Below are 21,003 nucleotides of genomic sequence, written 5' to 3' on the forward strand. Positions count from 1 at the left end.
CATTGGATGCGACAGCTCTATGGCATGGTGGTTCTTCCTGTGCTTTTGTAATGCAATTCCTAGGATTCACTTTGAAATGAATGTCATTCAGCATTTTTGTTCAGCAGAGCTCTATTATTCATGCCCCAGCTTGTCCTGTTTTTTAAAACTTTGTTTTTATTGACGAACACATAGAAAGTTACAGCACACGTCATACGTTCATCAGATTAGTTACGTTGGCATCGTATTTGAATTTGACAATTTAAGTGAAACCCATTTTTCCCAGTATTCCTGACCTCTCTCCTCTTGAGTTCTTAAAGCAAAGGTCATACGCTCCATGTGGTGTATTTCTTTAACAATGTCTTTCCATTGTGGAAGGGTCTTTTCGTAGCCATTTCCTAGTGATAGCCTTTTACTGGCTGCCAGTGGGACCTTCAAGAGGTACTTTTCTCTAGTGTGTAAGTTATCACGTATTTCACCCAAGTACAAATAAATTTACATTTACATTACATTTAAGTCATTTAGCAGACGCTCTTATCCAGAGCGACTTACAAATTGGTGCATTCACCTTATGACATCCAGTGGAACAACCACTTTACAATAGTGCATCTAAATATTTTAAGGGGGGAGGGGGTGAGAAGGATTACTTTATCCTATCCTAGGTATTCCTTAAAGAGGTGGGGTTTCAGGTGTCTCCGGAAGGTGGTGATTGACTCCGCTGTCCTGGCGTCATGAGGGAGTTTGTTCCACCATTGGGGAGCCAGAGCAGCGAACAGTTTTGACTGAGCTGAGCGGGAACTGTACTTCCTCAGTGGTAGGGAGGCGAGCAGGCCAGAGGTGGATGAACGCAGTGCCCTTATTTGGGTGTAGGGCCTGATCAGAGCCTGGAGGTACTGAGGTGCCGTTCCCCTCACAGCTCCGTAGGCAAGCACCATGGTCTTGTAGCGGATGCGAGCTTCAACTGGAAGCCAGTGGAGAGAGCGGAGGAGCGGGGTGACGTGAGAGAACTTGGGAAGGTTGAACACTAGTCGGGCTGCGGCGTTCTGGATGAGTTGTAGGGGTTTAATGGCACAGGCAGGGAGCCCAGCCAACAGCGAGTTGCAGTAATCCAGACGGGAGATGACAAGTGCCTGGATTAGGACCTGCGCCGCTTCCTGTGTGAGGCAGGGTCGTACTCTGCGGATGTTGTAGAGCATGAACCTACAGGAACGGGCCACCGCCTTGATGTTAGTTGAGAACGACAGTTTGTTGTCCAGGATCACGCCAAGGTTCTTAGCGCTCTGGGAGGAGGACACAATGGAGTTGTCAACCGTGATGGCGAGATCATGGAACGGGCAGTCCTTCCCGGGAGGAAGAGCAGCTCCGTCTTGCCGAAGTTCAGCTTGAGGTGGTGATCCGTCATCCACACTGATATGTCTGCCAGACATGCAGAGATGCGATTCGCCACCTGGTCATCAGAAGGGGGAAAGGAGAAGATTAATTGTGTGTCGTCTGCATAGCAATGATAGGAGAGACCATGTGAGGTTATGACAGAGCCAAGTGACTTGGTGTATAGCGAGAATAGGAGAGGGCCTAGAACAGAGCCCTGGGGGACACCAGTGGTGAGAGCGCGTGGTGAGGAGACAGATTCTCGCCACGCCACCTGGTAGGAGCGACCTGTCAGGTAGGACGCAATCCAAGCGTGGGCCGCGCCGGAGATGCCCAACTCGGAGAGGGTGGAGAGGAGGATCTGATGGTTCACAGTATCGAAGGCAGCCGATAGGTCTAGAAGGATGAGAGCAGAGGAGAGAGAGTTAGCTTTAGCGGTGCGGAGCGCCTCCGTGATACAGAGAAGAGCAGTCTCAGTTGAATGACTAGTCTTGAAACCTGACTGATTTGGATCAAGAAGGTCATTCTGAGAGAGATAGCGGGAGAGCTGACCAAGGACGGCACGTTCAAGAGTTTTGGAGAGAAAAGAAAGAAGGGATACTGGTCTGTAGTTGTTGACATCGGAGGGATCGAGTGTAGGTTTTTTCAGAAGGGGTGCAACTCTCGCTCTCTTGAAGACGGAAGGGACGTAGCCAGCGGTCAGGGATAAGTTGATGAGCGAGGTGAGGTAAGGGAGAAGGTCTCCGGAAATGGTCTGGAGAAGAGAGGAGGGGATAGGGTCGAGCGGGCAGGTTGTTGGGCGGCCGGCCGTCACAAGACGCGAGATTTCATCTGGAGAGAGAGGGGAGAAAGAGGTCAGAGCACAGGGTAGGGCAGTGTGAGCAGAACCAGCGGTGTTGTTTGACTTAGCAAACGAGGATCGGATGTCGTCGATCTTCTTTTCAAAATGGTTGACGAAGTCATCTGCAGAGAGGGAGGAGGGGGAGGGGGAGGAGGATTCAGGAGGGAGGAGAATGTGGCAAAGAGCTTCCTAGGGTTAGAGGCAGATGCTTGGAATTTAGAGTGGTAGAAAGTGGCTTTAGCAGCAGAGACAGAGGAGGAAAATGTAGAGAGGAGGGAGTGAAAGGATGCCAGGTCCGCAGGGAGGCGAGTTTTCCTCCATTTCCGCTCGGCCTTCCGGAGCCCTGTTCTGTGAGCTCGCATTGAGTCGTCAAGCCACGGAGCGGGAGGGGAGGACCGAGCCGGCCTGGAAGATAGGGGACATAGAGAGTCAAAGGATGCAGAAAGGGAGGAGAGGAGGGTTGAGGAGGCAGAATCAGGAGATAGGTTGGAGAAGGTTTGAGCAGAGGGAAGAGATGATAGGATGGAAGAGGAGAGAGTAGCGGGGGAGAGAGAGCGAAGGTTGGGACGGCGCGATACCATCCGAGTAGGGGCAGTGTGGGAAGTGTTGGATGAGAGCGAGAGGGAAAAGGATACAAGGTAGTGGTCGGAGACTTGGAGGGGAGTTGCAATGAGGTTAGTGGAAGAACAGCATCTAGTAAAGATGAGGTCGAGCGTATTGCCTGCCTTGTGAGTAGGGGGAAGGTGAGAGGGTGAGGTCAAAAGAGGAGAGGAGTGGAAAGAAGGAGGCAGAGAGGAATGAGTCAAAGGTAGACGTGGGGAGGTTAAAGTCGCCCAGAACTGTGAGAGGTGAGCCGTCCTCAGGAAAGGAGCTTATCAAGGCATCAAGCTCATTGATGAACTCTCCGAGGGGACCTGGAGGGCGATAAATGATAAGGATGTTAAGCTTGAAAGGGCTGGTAACTGTGACAGCATGAAATTCAAAGGAGGCGATAGACAGATGGGTAAGGGGAGAAAGAGAGAATGACCACATGGGAGAGATAAGGATCCCTATGCCACCACCCCGCTGACCAGAAGCTCTCGGGGTGTGCGAGAACACGTGGGCGGACGAAGAGAGAGCAGTAGGAGTAGCAGTGTTATCTGTGGTGATCCATGTTTCTGTCAGTGCCAAGAAGTCGAGGGACTGGAGGGAGGCATAGGCTGAGATGAACTCTGCCTTGTTGGCCGCAGATCGGCAGTTCCAGAGGCTACCGGAGACCTGGAACTCCACGTGGGTCGTGCGCGCTGGGACCACCAGATTAGGGTGGCAGCGGCCACGCGGTGTGGAGCGTTTGTATGGTCTGTGCAGAAAAATTAATTGTTTGTTCTATGTCAAATCCCATTATTTTTCCAATGTTATATCTTATTTCTCCCCAGTAACGTTCGATTGCGGGGAAGGACCAAAAAATACAAGAGTGATCCACCCTTGATAGCCCGCATTCTCTCCAACAAGGGTGTAGGGAGCCAGTCTGTTTTGATTTCAGTTTATGTTTTATGAAGAAACGTACAACATTCTTCCAACAGAATTCTCTCTGTGACCTTGAGTTGGTGGAGCTTTGTTGAGTCTCTAATACAGTGGGGCAAAAAAAGTATTTAGTCAGCCACCAATTGTGCAAGTTCTCCCACTTAAAAAGATGAGAGAGGCCTGTAATTTTCATCATAGGTACACTTCAACTATGACAGACAAAATGAGAAAAAAAATCCAGAAAATCACATTGTAGGATTTTTTATTAATTTATTTGCATGGGGTGAGATCTTGTGTGGAGCCCCAGAATGAGGGAGATAATCAGTGGTCTTGTATGTCTTCCATTTCCTAATAATTGCTCCCACGGTTGATTTCTTCAAACCAAGCTGCTTACCTATTGCAGATTCAGTCTTCCCAGCCTAGTGCAGGTCTACAATTTTGTTCCTGGTGTCCTTTGACAGCTCTTTGGTCTTGTCCTTTGACAGCTCTTTGGTCTTGGCCATAGTGGAGTTTGGAGTGTGACTGTTTGAGGTTGTGGACAGGTGTCTTTTATACTGATAACAAGTTCAAACAGGTGCCATTAATACAGGTAATGAATGGAGGACAGAGGAGCCTCTTATAGAAGAAGTTACAGGTCTGTGAGAGCCAGAAATCTTTCTTGTTTGTAGGTGACCAAATACTTATTACATTTACATTTAAGTCATTTAGCAGACGCTCTTATCCAGAGCGACTTACAAATTGGTGCATTCACCTTATGACATCCAGTGGAACAGCCACTTTACAATAGTGCATCTAAATCTTTTAAGGGGGGGGTAGAAGGATTACTTTATCCTATCCTAGGTATTCCTTAAAGAGGTGGGGTTTCAGGTGTCTCCGGAAGGTGGTGATTGATTCCGCTGTCCTGGCGTCGTGAGGGAGTTTGTTCCACCATTGGGGGGCCAGAGCAGCGAACAGTTTTGACTGGGCTGAGCGGGAACTGTACTTCCTCAGTGGTAGGGAGGCGAGCAGGCCAGAGGTGGATGAACGCAGTGCCCTTGCTTGGGTGTAGGGCCTGATCAGAGCCTGGAGGTACTGAGGTGCCGTTCCCCTCACAGCTCCGTAGGCAAGCACCATGGTCTTGTAGCGGATGCGAGCTTCAACTGGAAGCCAGTGGAGAGAGCGGAGGAGCGGGGTGACGTGAGAGAACTTGGGAAGGTTGAACACCAGACGGGCTGCGGCGTTCTGGATGAGTTGTAGTGGTTTAATGGCACAGGCAGGGAGCCCAGCCAACAGCGAGTTGCAGTAATCCAGACGGGAGATGACAAGTGCCTGGATTAGGACCTGCGCCGCTTCCTGTGTGAGGCAGGATCGTACTCTGCGGATGTTGTAGAGCATGAACCTACAGGAACGGGCCACCGCCTTGATGTTAGTAGATAACGACAGGGTGTTGTCCAGGATCACGCCAAGGTTCTTAGCGCTCTGGGAGGAGGACACAATGGAGTTGTCAACCGTGATGGCGAGATCATGGAACGGGCAGTCCTTCCCCGGGAGGAAGAGCAGCTCCGTCTTGCCGAGGTTCAGCTTGAGGTGGTGATCCGTCATCCACACTGATATGTCTGCCAGACATGCAGAGATGTGATTCGCCACCTGGTCATCAGAAGGGGGAAAGGAGAAGATTAATTGTGTGTCGTCTGCATAGCAATGATAGGAGAGACCATGTGAGGTTATGACAGAGCCAAGTGACTTGGTGTATAGCGAGAATAGGAGAGGGCCTAGAACAGAGCCCTGGGGGACACCAGTGGTGAGAGCGCATGGTGAGGAGACAGATTCTCGCCACGCCACCTGGTAGGAGCGACCTGTCAGGTAGGACGCAATCCAAGCGTGGGCCGCGCCGGAGATGCCCAACTCGGAGAGGGTGGAGAGGAGGATCTGATGGTTCACAGTATCGAAGGCAGCCGATAGGTCTAGAAGGATGAGAGCAGAGGAGAGAGAGTTAGCTTTAGCAGTGCGGAGCGCCTCCGTGATACAGAGAAGAGCAGTCTCAGTTGAATGACTAGTCTTGAAACCTGACTGATTTGGATCAAGAAGGTCATTCAGAGAGAGATAGCGGGAGAGCTGGCCAAGGACGGCACGTTCAAGAGTTTTGGAGAGAAAAGAAAGAAGGGATACTCGTCTGTAGTTGTTGACATCGGAGGGATCGAGTGTACGTTTTTTCAGAAGGGGTGCAACTCTCGCTCTCTTGAAGACGGAAGGGACGTAGCCAGCGGTCAGGGATGAGTTGATGAGCGAGGTGAGGTAAGGGAGAAGGTCTCCGGAAATGGTCTGGAGAAGAGAGGAGGGGATAGGGTCAAGCGGGCAGGTTGTTGGGCGGCCGGCCGTCACAAGACGCAAGATTTCATCTGGAGAGAGAGGGGAGAAAGAGGTCAGAGCACAGGGTAGGGCAGTGTGAGCAGAACCAGCGGTGTCGTTTGACTTAGCAAACGAGGATCGGATGTCGTCGACCTTCTTTTCAAAATGGTTGACGAAGTCATCTGCAGAGAGGGAGGAGGGGGGGGAGAGGGAGGAGGATTCAGGAGGGAGGAGAAGGTGGCAAAGAGCTTCCTAGGGTTAGAGGCAGATGCTTGTAATTTAGAGTGGTAGAAAGTGGCTTTAGCAGCAGAGACAGAGGAGGAAAATGTAGAGAGGAGGGAGTGAAGGGATGCCAGGTCTGCAGGGAGGCGAGTTTTCCTCCATTTCCGCTCGGCTGACCGGAGCCCTGCTCTGTTAGCTCGCAATGAGTCGTCGAGCCACGGAGCGGGAGGGGAGGACCGAGGCGGCCTGGAGGATAGGGGGCATAGAGAGTCAAAGGATGCAGAAAGGGAGGAGAGGAGGGTTGAGGAGGCAGAATCAGGAGATAGGTTGGAGAAGGTTTGAGCAGAGGGAAGAGATGATAGGATGGAAGAGGAGAGAGTAGCGGGGGAGAGAGAGCGAAGGTTGGGACGGCGCGATACCATCCGAGTAGGGGCAGTGTGGGAGGTGTTGGATGAGAGCGAGAGGGAAAAGGATACAAGGTAGTGGTCGGAGACTTGGAGGGGAGTTGCAATGAGGTTAGTGGAAGAACAGCATCTAGTAAAGATGAGGTCGAGCGTATTGCCTGCCTTGTGAGTAGGGGGGAAGGTGAGAGGGTGAGGTCAAAAGAGGAGAGGAGTGGAAAGAAGGAGGCAGAGAGGAATGAGTCAAAGGTAGACGTGGGGAGGTTAAAGTCGCCCAGAACTGTGAGAGGTGAGCCGTCCTCAGGAAAGGAGCTTATCAAGGCATCAAGCTCATTGATGAACTCTCCGAGGGAACCTGGAGGGCGATAAATTATAAGGATGTTAAGCTTGAAAGGGCTGGTAACTGTGACAGCATGGAATTCAAAGGAGGCGATAGACAGATGGGTAAGGGGAGAAAGAGAGAATGACCACTTGGGAGAGATGAGGATCCCGGTGCCACCACCCCGCTGACCAGAAGCTCTCGGGGTGTGCGAGAACACGTGGGCGGACGAAGAGAGAGCAGTAGGAGTAGCAGTGTTGTCTGTGGTGATCCATGTTTCCGTCAGTGCCAAGAAGTCGAGGGACTGGAGGGAGGCATAGGCTGAGATGAACTCTGCCTTGTTGGCCGCAGATCGGCAGTTCCAGAGGCTACCGGAGACCTGGAACTCCACGTGGGTCGTGCGCGCTGGGACCACCAGATTAGGGTGGCCGCGGCCACGCGGTGTGGAGCGTTTGTATGGTCTGTGCAGAGAGGAGAGAACAGGGATAGACAGACACATAGTTGACAGGCTACAGAAGAGGCTACGCTAATGCAAAGGAGATTGGAATGACAAGTGGACTACACGTCTCGAATGTTCAGAAAGTTAAGCTTACGTAGCAAGAATCTTATTGACTAAAATGATTAAAATGATACAGTACTGCTGAAGTAGGCTAGCTGGCAGTGGCTGCGTTGTTGACTTTGTAGGCTAGCTGGCAGTGGCTGCGTTGTTGACACTACACTAATCAAGTCATTCCGTTGAGTGTAATAGTTTCTACAGTGCTGCTATTCGGGGGCTAGCTGGCTAGCTAGCAGTGTTGATTACGTTACGTTGCGTTAAAAGAACGACAATAGCTGGCTAGCTAACCTAGAAAATCGCTCTAGACTACACAATTATCTTTGATACAGAGACGGCTATGTAGCTAGCTATGTAGCTAGCTACGATCAAACAAATCAAACCGTTGTACTGTAATGAAATGAAGTGAAAATGTGATACTACCTGTGGAGCGAAGCGGAATTGCGACCGGGTTGTTGAGTTCTATTCGGAAGACGTTGGCTAGCTGTTGGCTAGCTGTTGGCTAGCTAGCAGAGTCTCCTACGTTAAGGACGACAAATAGCTGGCTAGCTAACCTCGGTAAATTAAGATAATCACTCTAAGACTACACACTCTAAACTACACAATTATCTTGGATACGAAGACAGCAAAGACAGCTAAGTAGCTAGCTAACACTACACTAATCAAGTCGTTCAGTTGAGTGTAATAGTTTCTACAGTGCTGCTAATCGGTGGACGTTTGCTAGCTAGCTGGCTAGCTGCTGGGCAGAGCAGTGAAGACTGCGTTAGGACGACGAAATACGATAATTACGCAATTATCTTTGATACAAAGACGGCTATGTAGCTAGCTAAGAAGAAATTGCTAAGATTAGACAAATCAAACCGTTGTACTATAATGAAATGTAATTAAAAAGTTATACTACCTGCGGAGCGAAGTGCCGATGCGACCGCTCGCTCCAACCCAGAAGTCATATTTTCCACCATAATTTGCAAATAAAAAAATAAAAAATCGTACAATGTGATTTTCTGGATTTTTTTCTCATTTTGTCTGTCATAGTTGAAGTGTACCTATGATTAAAATTACAGGCCTCTCTCATCTTTTTAAGTGGGAGAACTTGCACAATTGGTGGCTGACTAAATACTTTTTTGCCCCACTGTATGTTCAACCATGTTTCATCAGTTATTTCAATGTTAAATTCCTCCTCCCATTTCTGTTTAATATAGTTTGTAGAATGTTTCTTTGCGGATTGAATACCCAAGTAGAGATTTGAAATCGTTTTTTGTTGTATGCATTCGTGAATAGTTGGGTCAATCCCTTTTATCTCCCTTAAGAAATAGTGTCTGTAAAAATCTTGTTTATCCAAGCCATGTTTTTTACTTAGGTCCTGGAAGTTCTCTAGGTCCCAATTCCTTATAATTGCACTGCATGATGTGATGCCTTTCTGCATCCACTGTTTTGCAGGGATGAAGCTGGGGTCGTATGTGGGCCAACTCAGCAGTTTAATCTCTCTGTCTACATGATTTTGCTTAACTACCCTAAACCATGTCTTAAGAGAGGAATTAACCCATTGATTTTGTCTATTGCATATTTCTAGTACTATGTCCTTATTTCCCAAAACTGATTGTATGAGTATCTCTGTCTCTAGTCTCAATGTCTTACTATTTGGATTCGGAATTGCACCAACACACCAGAGGTCTCATTGGGCTGACACATAATAATATTTTAGGTTTGGTAAGGACATACCCCCACAGTTGTTTGGTAATTGTAATGTTGTATATCTAGTTCTTGGTCTCTTACTGTTCTAAATAAACCTTGATATCCGTTTATCCCTACACTGTTTAAGTGGGATTTCTATGGGCAGTGATTGGAACAAATACAGTAACCTCGGCAGGATGTTCATTTTGACTGTTTCAATTCTACTTCTAAGATCCAGCTTGTCCTGTTTTGTTAGTAAAGCCCATTTTACATGGAAATACTGTGTTGAAAATGTGATTTTGTGGGTAAGCAAAATAGTAACCGAGTGAAACATAATTCAGTACTTGTTTTTTGGTATAATGACCAGGCCTTGGGGACATCCGGAACATTCTGCAGATCTTGAATTATCATTTGAGTATGTCCTGACTGAACACAACCCTGCTTACAATGGATATGTTGTCCCAAGTGTGTTCATTTGGGAAAAGGTGCATTCAGTATTTTTTTTTCTTCAGTCTAGTTATATATTGCTGACTTGTTGAGCCATGCGGTTACTTTGAGGAGCTATGGAAACCGGAAATTACTTCATGTGGTCTCGCGTTTTTGATCACGAACCGGAACAAACAAACGAAGCAAATGTCAAGCCGTGTTGTGATTAAGCAGCGCCAGTCCTATGCAGACATTCAGCATGGGTGTTCGTTTAATTTAAAACAGGATCTATGAAGGGGAATAAGAGTGCCGAGTAGTAGCACATGCGAGAACAATTGTATGTATTTGTAACATTTGTCTAAAGAAAAGGGAATACCGCCAAAGCAAACAACAATATTGTAACCGGATTCGTAGGACATTGTGTACAACAGTGTAAGATATTTTAGTATTCGATATTTGTTTGTTTTTAATGATATTTTATGTTGTTTTTTTTAATAACGATGAACGAGCCCTCTTATGCAGTCTCTAGTCCAAGGAAGAGTGGTGCGACAAGGCTGTTGTGGTCACTGTTTGGTGCCTGCCTTGTTGCTGCAGTCATCGGGTACAAACCAGTGGTCATAGTTCATGGGTTGTTCGACAGCTCTGGGGCATTTGTGGAATTGCTCCGATTCATCAATGAGGTGAGTGTTTGAAAAGATATCACCACGGTCCACAAATCTAGCTAAAGAAAGATTGCTCATGGATAATAATGAACGCCTGATAGGCTATGTAACTACAGAACAGATCTGGCAGCTAGAGTTATGTAGAATGTGTGTGTAAGGTACACACACAGTATCTTAAACTGTCAATCTTTGGGTAATTTCCATGTTTGTACATGGTGCTTCCATTGTGCTTGTGGAAACTGGGTGCGCGCCTCAGTTTACTCATACCAAACATTACTGTGGTCTGCTTGAGAATAGCAGGACACTACAGGGTTTTATGAGAACTTTGGTCGCTACAATGTTTCCATTTTCGTTAGGGCTGGTACAAGTGTTACCTTGTTATTTTATGAAGGCTATATTTAAGCAATAAGGCCCGGGATGTGCTATATGGCCAATATACCATGGCTAAGGGCTGTTCTTAACCACGACGCAACTTTGAGTGCTTGGATACAGCCCTTGTTGTATACTGGCCGTATACCACAAATCCCCGTGAGGCCGTATTGCTATTAAACTGGTTACCAATATAATTAGAACAGTACAATTTTATTTTTTTGTCATACCCATCTGCTATAAACTGGGTGGTTCGAGCCCTGAATGCTGACAGACAGGCTGTATCAAGGCACTCCGCTTTTCCCCTCTGGTCTTATCGCTTAAATATACCACGGCTGTCAGCCAATCAGCATTCAGGGCTCGAACCACCATTTATAATATGAAATCAGCTGTTTGTCACCAGTCTTATCAGCTGAGTTCTTCATGAACACTGGGGAAATAGGCTGTTGATTGTTGCCAGATTCCAGAGCAAAATGTTCCTGGCATAATGTTGCCTAATCATCCCCCCTGGCCTTGGTGTGCGCACAAGAAAACAATCTTCAGGATTATGATCATTGTCTTTTTTTAAAGATCAACAATGAATTCAACCTGAAAATACTTGCATGGCTCCAGGGGGGATTTTTTTTTTAGCTGACTGTTATAAGGTGGGGAGGAGACTAAAAAGGAGATATGCATGCTCTTGCAGTTTTCAACATAGCAACATCTCACGTGTTCCCCCTCTCCTTGAAGGTGATCTCTTCCGGGCTCCCACATTGGTTAAGTGGTTCCCCACCCCCTAACCACATTTTATAATGATTATAAAGAACTTAAATGTCAGAGTGGAAACTACTGTAGTGGACAGAAGTTAATATGTAACTTGATGGCAATACACACTGGATTGCAGATGTGAGAAGGTATCACAGGGTCTTTTTGATACACTGTGAGGTCCACTACTTCCAAACTGCCTGACAATCAATATTCGAAACATCACCTCAATAGACTCCTATTAATTAGTAATGTAGTAATACATTTCCAAAGGATAGACTTAGGTGATAACACAACAAGCTGAGGCACTTCAACCAATATAAGTATGCCTGTTTGGCCTCTGCTGAAAAACCAATAAGTCTTGGCTTTGTTTTTGTATAATCAATTCTGTCAGTCGAGGCATTATTTTGTCATTATTAACACAATATTGTCACTCATTTGTCTGATGCTCCCACACTCCTAGCTTTATAGAATGTTAATTGATGAGGCTGTCTTTGTTATAGTGCTTTAATCTGTCCCATCCTCCTCTTCTTCTGAAAGTCTCACCCAGGAACCAATGTGTCAGTCTTCGACCTGTTTGACCGCAGCTCCAGCCTACAGCCGCTATGGAAACAAGTGGAGGGCTTCAAGGCTGCCATCTATCCCATAATGCAAAACGCTGCAAATGGGGTCCACTTCATCTGCTACTCTCAAGGTTTGGGTGTATAATTTGCATTTGTTTGGTTCCATTTTGAATCTTTATACATTTAACGTAGGCTATCATTTCACCTCGTGTTTCTACAATGAAATGGGAATGCATGTACAGGTAACTGACTACTGGAAACACTTGAGTAAATGAGGGATACAAAGTATATTGAAAGCAAACTCCACACAGGTGTGGTTCCTGAGTTAGTTAAGCTTTGGATCATGTATAAAAATACCGGATGGGCCATTATTTTGGCTATAGCATGGCTAAGCCCCCACCCACAGGGCACAAGTGGTCACTGAGCAGTTTGACGAGCATGACAATGATGTAAACCATATGCCATGAACGTCTTGCACTTCAGCTCCGCTATACACGCCATGTTGCTTTGCCATCAGTGTCGCGTCAATGGGACGTTCTACCTGCTACACAGAGTTGTTGTTTTGAGAGCAGAGGGGGAGAGCTTTTTTTAAATTATATTTTCCCCTACTGTACCACATTCATATATTGTGCGTCAGTACAATAGCTTTGGTCCAGTTTTTCCGCAAGGACTCATTCAATTGTTGCTGGTGGTTGGCCTCTAATTACCCCAGTAATATTGTGAACATAGTCAATGTAGCTAGCTAGCTAGAGTTTCTGCTAGTAGCTTCTTGACTTAATAGATCTTAGTAAAATAACCAGTGGTGTATAGACGAGGCCATATGCAACCAAAATCAACCGTATTTTTCATTATTTCAAGATAGAACGAACACACTCTGGCTATAGAGAATTTAACCTCTGCGTTTCTTGAGCTTGGATGCTGCCATTGGATGTGATGCAACGCGGGCAATATAGCAGCTTTAATTCATTTCAAAGGCAGCATTCCCTCAGTGGCTGATGGCAATGCCGGACGCCCCATGGCTGTAGTGTAGCAGGGCCATCGGTCACTAGAGTCTCAACCCAATGGAACACCTATGGGAGATTCTGGAACGGTGCCTGAGACTGCGTTTTCCACCACCATAAACAAAACAAAAAATACCATTAATGTGCTGTGGAAGAATGGTGCCTGATCCCTCCAACAGAGTTTCAGACACTTGTAGAATATATGCCGAGGAGCATTGAATGAGTTCTGGCTCATGGTGGCCCAACGCCCTATTATTACACTTTATGTTGGTGTTGCCTTTATTTTGGCATTTACCTGTATTTACCACCTCTCATTCTGTTCCAGGTGGACTGATTTGCAGAGGGATCCTATCTACTCTTCCTGATCACAATGTCCACTCCTTCATCTCTCTGTCCTCGCCTCAGGCTGGGCAGTATGGAGGTAAGTGTTCACTAGAAGCCATCAACTTGATCTTTGTGCTCAACAGCATTGTTTGAAACATGGTACATTGTCATCCTGGCTCCCAGTGTCTGCTGAGGTCTGAACTAAACAGAGACTGGTCTTTTCTCTTGTTTCTGTTCAGACACAAACTACCTGAAGTACCTCTTCCCCCAGTTCATGAAGTTCAACCTGTTCCATTTCTGCTACACCTCAGTGGGCCAAAGGATATCTATCTGCAACTTCTGGAAAGGTTAGTAGGCTGAGCAGAGGATTGGGCAATACAAGGGTTGGGGACTCCCTCAACGCTGAAGGTAGAGGGATTTTCTATATCCAATGACTTATGCCAAGGGGTTCTCAAGGAGTCAATGTGGATGTATTGATGATATGTGGTTGAAGTTTTTGTTCGACTAAAGTGTTTGTTTTCTCTTGCAGACCCCCATCACATGGACATGTACGTGAACAGCAGTGATTATCTGGCATTATTGAACAGCGAGAGGACAAATCCCAATTCAACAGGTCAGCAACTCTGTCCACATTGCTGTGGGTTCTATATTAATCCACTATTTCAGAGAAGGGTTAGTCTGGCTACTCTAATGCTGCTGAGTCAATGTCAGGAGTTGTATTATTCTGGATTTTATAGGAAACCTTTGCTCATTGTACAGCATTGCTGTTATGTAATTACAATTTTATATACAGGGCCTTCAGAAAGTATTCACACACCTTGACTTTTTCCACATTGTTGTGTTACAGCCTAAATTTAAAATGGATCACATTTCGATTTTGTCGTCACTGGCCTACACACAATACCACACAATGTCAAAGTGGAATTATATTTTTAATTTCTTTACAAATTAAAAATTGAAAGGTGAAATGTCTTCAGTAAGTATTCAACCCAATTGTTATGGCAAGCCGAAATAAATTCACCAGTAAAACATTTGTTTAAAAAGTTACAGAAGTTGCATGGACTCACTCTGTGTGCAATAAGTGTTTTAACATCATTTTTGAATGATTACCTCATCTCTGTACCCTACACATACAATTATCTAGGTCCCCTCAGTTGAGCAGTGAATTTCAAACACAGATTCAACCACAAAGACCAGGGAGGTTTTCCAATATCTCACAAAGAAGGGCACCAATTGGTAAAAATGATCAAATAAAAAGCAGACATTGAAATCAAACGCAGCATATTACTGAGTACCATTACATTACATTTAAGTCATTTAGCAGACGCTCTTATCCAGAGCGACTTACAAATTGGTGCATTCACCTTATGACATCCAGTGGGACAGTCACTTAACAATAGTGCATCTAAAACTTAGGGGGGGTGGGGTGAGAGGGATTACTTAACCTATCCTAGGTATTCCTTAAAGAGGTGGGGTTTCAGGTGTCTCCGGAAGGTGGTGATTGACTCCGCTGTCCTGGCGTCGTGAGGGAGTTTGTTCCACCATTGGGGGGCCAGGGCAGCGAACAGTTTTGACTGGGCTGAGCGGGAGCTGTACTTCCTCAGTGGTAGGGAGGCGAGCAGGCCAGAGGTGGATGAACGCAGTGCCCTTGTTTGGGTGTAGGGCCTGATCAGAGCCTGGAGGTACTGAGGTGCCGTTCCCCTCACAGCTCCGTAGGCAAGCACCATGGTCTTGTAGCGGATGCGAGCTTCAACTGGAAGCCAGTGGAGAGAACGGAGGAGCGGGGTGACGTGAGAGAACTTGGGAAGGTTGAACACCAGACGGGCTGCGGCGTTCTGGATGAGTTGAAGGGTTTAATGGCACAGGCAGGGAGCCCAGCCAACAGCGAGTTGCAGTAATCCAGACGGGAGATGACAAGTGCCTGGATTAGGACCTGCGCCGCTTCCTGTGTGAGGCAGGGTCGTACTCTGCGGATGTTGTAGAGCATGAACCTACAGGAACGGGCCACCGCCTTGATGTTAGTTGAGAACGACAGGGTGTTGTCCGGGATCACGCCAAGGTTCTTGGCGCTCTGGGAGGAGGACACAATGGAGTTGTCAACCGTGATGGCGAGATCATGGAACGGGCAGTCCTTCCCCGGGAGGAAGAGCAGCTCCGTCTTGCCGAGGTTCAGCTTGAGGTGGTGATCCGTCATCCACACTGATATGTCTGCCAGACATGCAGAGATGCGATTCGCCACCTGGTCATCAGAAGGGGGAAAGGAGAAGATTAATTGGATGTCGTCTTCATAGCAATGATAAGAGAGACCATGTGAGGTTATGACAGAGCCAAGTGACTTGGTGTATAGCGAGAATAGGAGAGGGCCAAGAACAGAGCCCTGGGGGACACCAGTGGTGAGAGCGCGTGGTGAGGAGACAGATTCTCGCCACGCCACCTGGTAGGAGCGACCTGTCAGGTAGGACGCAATCCAAGCGTGGGCCGCGCCGGAGATGCCCAACTCGGAGAGGGTGGAGAGGAGGATCTGATGGTTCACAGTATCGAAGGCAGCCGATAGATCTAGAAGGATGAGAGCAGAGGAGAGAGAGTTAGCTTTAGCAGTGCGGAGCGCCTCCGTGATACAGAGGAGAGCAGTCTCAGTTGAATGACTAGTCTTGAAACCTGACTGATTTGGATCAAGAAGGTCATTCAGAGAGAGATAGCGGGAGAGCTGGCCAAGGACGGCACGTTCAAGAGTTTTGGAGAGAAAAGAAAGAAGGGATACTGGTCTGTAATTGTTGACATCGGAGGGATCGAGTGTAGGTTTTTTCAGAAGGGGTGCAACTCTCGCTCTCTTGAAGACGGAAGGGACGTAGCCAGCGGTAAGGGATGAGTTGATGAGCGAGGTGAGGTAAGGGAGAAGGTCTCCGGAAATGGTCTGGAGAAGAGAGGATATATATATATTCAAGCATATCATCATGTTATGGGTATTCTTGTAATCGTTAAGGACTAGGGAGAATTTCAGGTTTGAAAAACCCCCAGAATGGAGCTAAGCACAGGCAGAATCCTAGATAAAAACCTGATTGTCTGCTTTCCACCAGAATCACAGTTTATACTTAAATCTATGGCAAGACATGAAATAGTTGTCTACCAATGATCAACAACCACTTTGACAGAGCTTGAAGAATTTAGAAAATAATAACGGGCAAATGTTGCACAATCCAGGTGTGCTAAGCTTGTACACATAAAGACTCACAGCTGTAATCGCTGCCAACAGTGATTCTAACATGTATTGGCTCGGGGTAGAATAGAATAAATGAGATTTCTGTATTTCATTTTCAATACATTTGCAAAGATCTCACACATATTATCACTGTAGATAGATTAGGGTAAAAAAATAAAATGTTTTAATAAATTTTGAATTCAGCCTGTAACAACAATGTGGAATAATTCAAGGGCTAAGAATAATTAGGAAATTGGGATATGAAATTATTTCTATTTCACAGTGTGGAAGAAGAACTTCCTACGTATCAAGAAGCTGGTCTTAATCGGGGGCCCAGACGATGGAGTCATCACACCCTGGCAGTCCAGGTGACTAGTTCCTCTTTCCTAAAGAGTGTAATATTCTGACTAATCTATATTCTGTGAAAGCATTGTTTCCATTCTATCTGCTTTGTGTTTTGTTTTAAATGGACACCTCTAAGAAGAATCTTCTTTCTCCACTTTAATGTATGAGGTCTTTGGTTCCTAGAGAGATTATACACTACATGACCAAAAGTACGTGGACACCTGCTTGTCAAACATCTCATTCCAAAATAATGGGCATTAATATAGAGTTGTTCCCCTCCCCACTTATCTGCTATAACAGCCTCTACTCTTCTGGGAAGTCTTTCCACTAGATGTTGGAACATTGCTGCAGTGACTAGCTTCCATTCAGCCACGAGCATTAGTGAGGTTGGGCGATTAGGCCCAGCTCGCAGTCGGTGTTCCAATTCATCCCAAAGACGTTTGAGGACAGGGCTCTGTGGCGGCCAGTCAAGTTCTTTGTCTATAGAGATTTCATGGATGTGTGCTCGATTTTATACAACTGTCAGCAACGGGTGTGGCTGAAATAGCCGAATCCACTAATTTGAAGGTGTGTGTGTGTGTGTGTGTGTGTGTGTGTGTGTGTGTGTGTGTGTGTGTGTGTGTGTGTGTGTGTGTGTGTGTGTGTGTGTGTGTGTGTGTGTGTGTGTGTGTGTGTATATCTTGGCCAGGTCGCAATTGTAAATGAGAACTTGTTCTCAACTTGCCTACCTGGTTAAATAAAGGTTTTATATATATATATATATATACTCAGCAAAAAAGGAAACGTCATCTGCGTTTATTTTCAGCAAACTTAACATGTGTAAATATTTGTATGAACATAAGATTCCACAACTGAGACATAAATTGAACAAGTTCCACAGACATGTGACTAACAGAAATGGAATGGGGGGGGGTTAAAAGTAACAGTCACTATCTGGTGTTGCCACCAGCTGCATTAAGCATCTGCAGTCCTCGTGAGGAGGAAAAGTATGTGGATATATTGAAGCAACATCTCAAGAAATCAGTCAGGAATTTAAAGCTTGGTCGCAAATGGGTCTTCCAAATGGACAATGACCCCAAGCATACCTCCAAAGTTGTGGCAAAATGGCGTAAGGACAACCAAGTCAAGTTATTGGAGTGGCCATCACAAAGCCCTGACCTCAATCCCATAGAACATTTGTGGGCAGAACTGAAAAAGCGTGTGCGAGCAGGGAGGCCTACAAACCTGACTCAGTTACACCAGCTCTGTCAGGAGGAATGGGCCAAAATTCACCCAACTTATTGTGGAAGGCTACCTGAAACGTTTGACCCAAGTTAAACAATTTAAAGGCAATGCTACCAAATACTAATTGAATGTATGTAATCTTCTGACCCACTGGGAATGTGATGAAAGCAATAAAAGCTGAATAAATCATTTTCTCTACTGTTATTCTGACATTTCACATTCTTAAAATAAAGTGGTGATCCTAACTGACCTAAGACAGGGAATTTTTACTAGGATTAAATGTTAGGAATTGTGAAACTGAGTTTAAATGTATTTGGCTAAGGTGTATGTAAACTTCTGACTTCAACTGTGTATGTGTGTTATTCATTCAAGGTCATTAACTCAATGGTTCCATCCCTTCTTTTTTAACTTTTTTAGTCAGTTTGGATTTTACGATGACAACGAGACTGTCGTTGAGATAAAGGACCAGGATGTAAGTATTATTTTAGACCAATGGTTGTGTGTAAACATGACACAAGATGCTATGTATATTGATGTTATCTTATAATGATTCCTTGCCTTCTTCTCCTTCTTTCCCAGTTATATTTGAGAGATGTGTTTGGTCTGAAGACCCTAAATGCTCGCGGGGATCTGTTCCTGTGCTCAATGGCTGGAGTAGAGCACATCAATTGGCACTCCAATTACACCGTGTTCAACACCTGCATTGAAAAGTGGCTAGTCTAGAGCTGACTACTCCACCGAACAGCATGGCAAGAACAGTCCCATTTCATACAATCGTTACAGTGAAACGCACACTCCTACTCATGCACAAAGTTTTACTTCTGCAGTGTGGTACTCATATTTCCACTGTGTGTGAAACTTTCATTGTGAACTACATCTTATGTTCTTAAATTTCTGTGAGAATGAATCAAGACATTACCCTCGTGTGTGTCTGTGTGTGTGTGTTTTACCCACACATACTTTGAGGTATCACACAACAGTGCCTGACTGAGTGACATCCGGTACATTTGCAGACCCACTGCTCAGTTCATCTCATTGCTTAAGTGACTTTTACCATTGGTTTTAAGCTGGTAACAAGTGTCTTTCTAACCTGTAAAGTAAACCGTTGATCATTGCTAAGCCACCCGGCAGACCGCTGCAGTAGAAAAATCATGCCATTAGTTTTGTGTTACCCATGTGTCTGCGTTCCATTGTGTGTTTACAAACTGAAGTGCTATGGCACACTGCCTCTAGTGATTGTGCTAAAAGGGGGGAGAGGATAGAAAAAAGGGAAGAGCTACTGGAAACCAAAAAATAAAAAATAAGAATGTGAGTACGGAAGGAGGGTTTAGGAATGGATGGAAAGGGAGTAGAGTGCCAGTGCCATGAGGTAATTTACCTGTCCACTTGAGCATAATGTACGTGACATACCTGTACCTCTCCGTTGCAATTGGGTATCTCAGGCTTTTGATCAAACCTATGTCTGTTTTTGTCAAAGGAATGATTTATTTTTATCTTGACTGTTTTGTTATAGGTGTTTTTATTGTATGACACAGGGGATTGCCTGTGAGACGATGGTAATTTCACTAAGTTACAATGTGAATTAAGATGGCAAAGCATTGCACAAAGATTGAAAATGTTATCTGCTTAAATGTCATTTGATGTGAACTTAAAATGAGACTCAGATTGTTATATTTTTATCGTTGACATTGCAGTATTAAGTGTATGTATTTTAATATTGTCACACACTTCCTGGTTTATGTTCTGCTTCTAAGGGAAGTTTTAAAATGGACATAAATCAATAATTACTAAAAGGGATACTTCTGTGTTCTGAGTTCTTTACATTGCATTTATCTGTTAAGGTTTAACACTTGTGGAAATTGGCCTATAGGGGTAAATTGAAATGTTTCTTACAGAATAAATGTCAAATGCATAACCATAGTAGCAATTGAAAAGGAACAGTTTGAAGGTAATGGGGAAATGATTAGACCAAAGGTGAGGACACGACAGTTCACAAGACCGAATCCAAATGTCACGCTTGCATTTATGTGCATTTTACATTTACTGTACTTTCGTCTGCATTTGTTGATAACAAAATCTGAAAATAATCTCGATACATTTAGTAACATAAGGCTATTCCTGGAAAATGGAAAATGAGACAAAATTACAAGGGTTTTAATGCTCTGAAGGTGACCATCCCTTCGGCTGTAAATGTGTCTACCGTGTCCACATTGTGTTCGGATTCCCTTTTCTCAAGCTATATTCAAATGCCACTATGTATTCTACAAATGGTATAATGGGTCAAATATAACGACTGATGGCAGTAGCTACCTACTGTAGCTAACTAGCCAGCTAGCAACTCTAAAGGGATTGCAAACGGTTTAGCCAAACAAAAGGTTTATCTAAATAACCTTAAGGCTCCCCGAGTGGCGCAAGGCACTGCATCGCAGTTGCTAGCTGTGTCACTGGAGATCCTGGTTAGAGTCCAGGCCCTCACAGCGTCATCCGGCCGCTGACACATTCGGCAGGTGTACGGTGTGTCCTCCAACACATTGGTGCGGCTGGTTTCCAGGTTACGCCGGCATTGTGTCAAGAAATAGTGCGGCTTGGTTGGGTCGTGTTTCGGAGGACGCATGTCTCTCGACCTTCACCTCTCCCAAGTCCGTACGGGAGTTGCAGCGATGAGACAAGACTTTAACTACCAATTGGGTACTGGAGAAAAAGGGGTAAAAATATACAAATCCGCTGAAGGCCATGGAAGAACTAGGACATGTTCTGCTTCCAGGAATTGTGTACAGATCCTTGCAACATGGGGCTGTGCATTTTCATGATGAAACATGAGGTGATGGCGGCGGAAGAATGGCACGACAATGGGTCTCGGGATCTCTTCACATTATGTCTGTGAGTTCAAATTGCCATTGATAACATGCAATTGTGTTCGTTGTCCGTATCTTATGCCTGCCCATATTATAACCCCAC

At 45.5% G+C, this 21,003-nt stretch overlaps 1 protein-coding gene across 1 annotated transcript; it reads left to right on the forward strand.

The window, feature by feature from the left end:
• Positions 1–9,788: 9,788 nt before the first annotated feature.
• On the forward strand, positions 9,789–19,842 carry LOC124013176 (lysosomal thioesterase PPT2-A-like). The gene is made up of 8 exons (XM_046327399.1): positions 9,789–10,294; positions 11,930–12,083; positions 13,279–13,374; positions 13,517–13,624; positions 13,807–13,890; positions 16,760–16,844; positions 18,463–18,517; positions 18,625–19,842. Exons 1-8 carry the CDS (start codon positions 10,094–10,096, stop codon positions 18,766–18,768), a joined length of 927 nt encoding a protein of 308 aa, XP_046183355.1. The 5' UTR covers positions 9,789–10,093; the 3' UTR covers positions 18,769–19,842.
• Positions 19,843–21,003: the final 1,161 nt, after the last annotated feature.

The sequence above is a fragment of the Oncorhynchus gorbuscha genome, linkage group LG24 (genome assembly GCF_021184085.1).
Source record: "Oncorhynchus gorbuscha isolate QuinsamMale2020 ecotype Even-year linkage group LG24, OgorEven_v1.0, whole genome shotgun sequence".
NCBI classification, from domain to species: domain Eukaryota; kingdom Metazoa; phylum Chordata; class Actinopteri; order Salmoniformes; family Salmonidae; genus Oncorhynchus; species Oncorhynchus gorbuscha.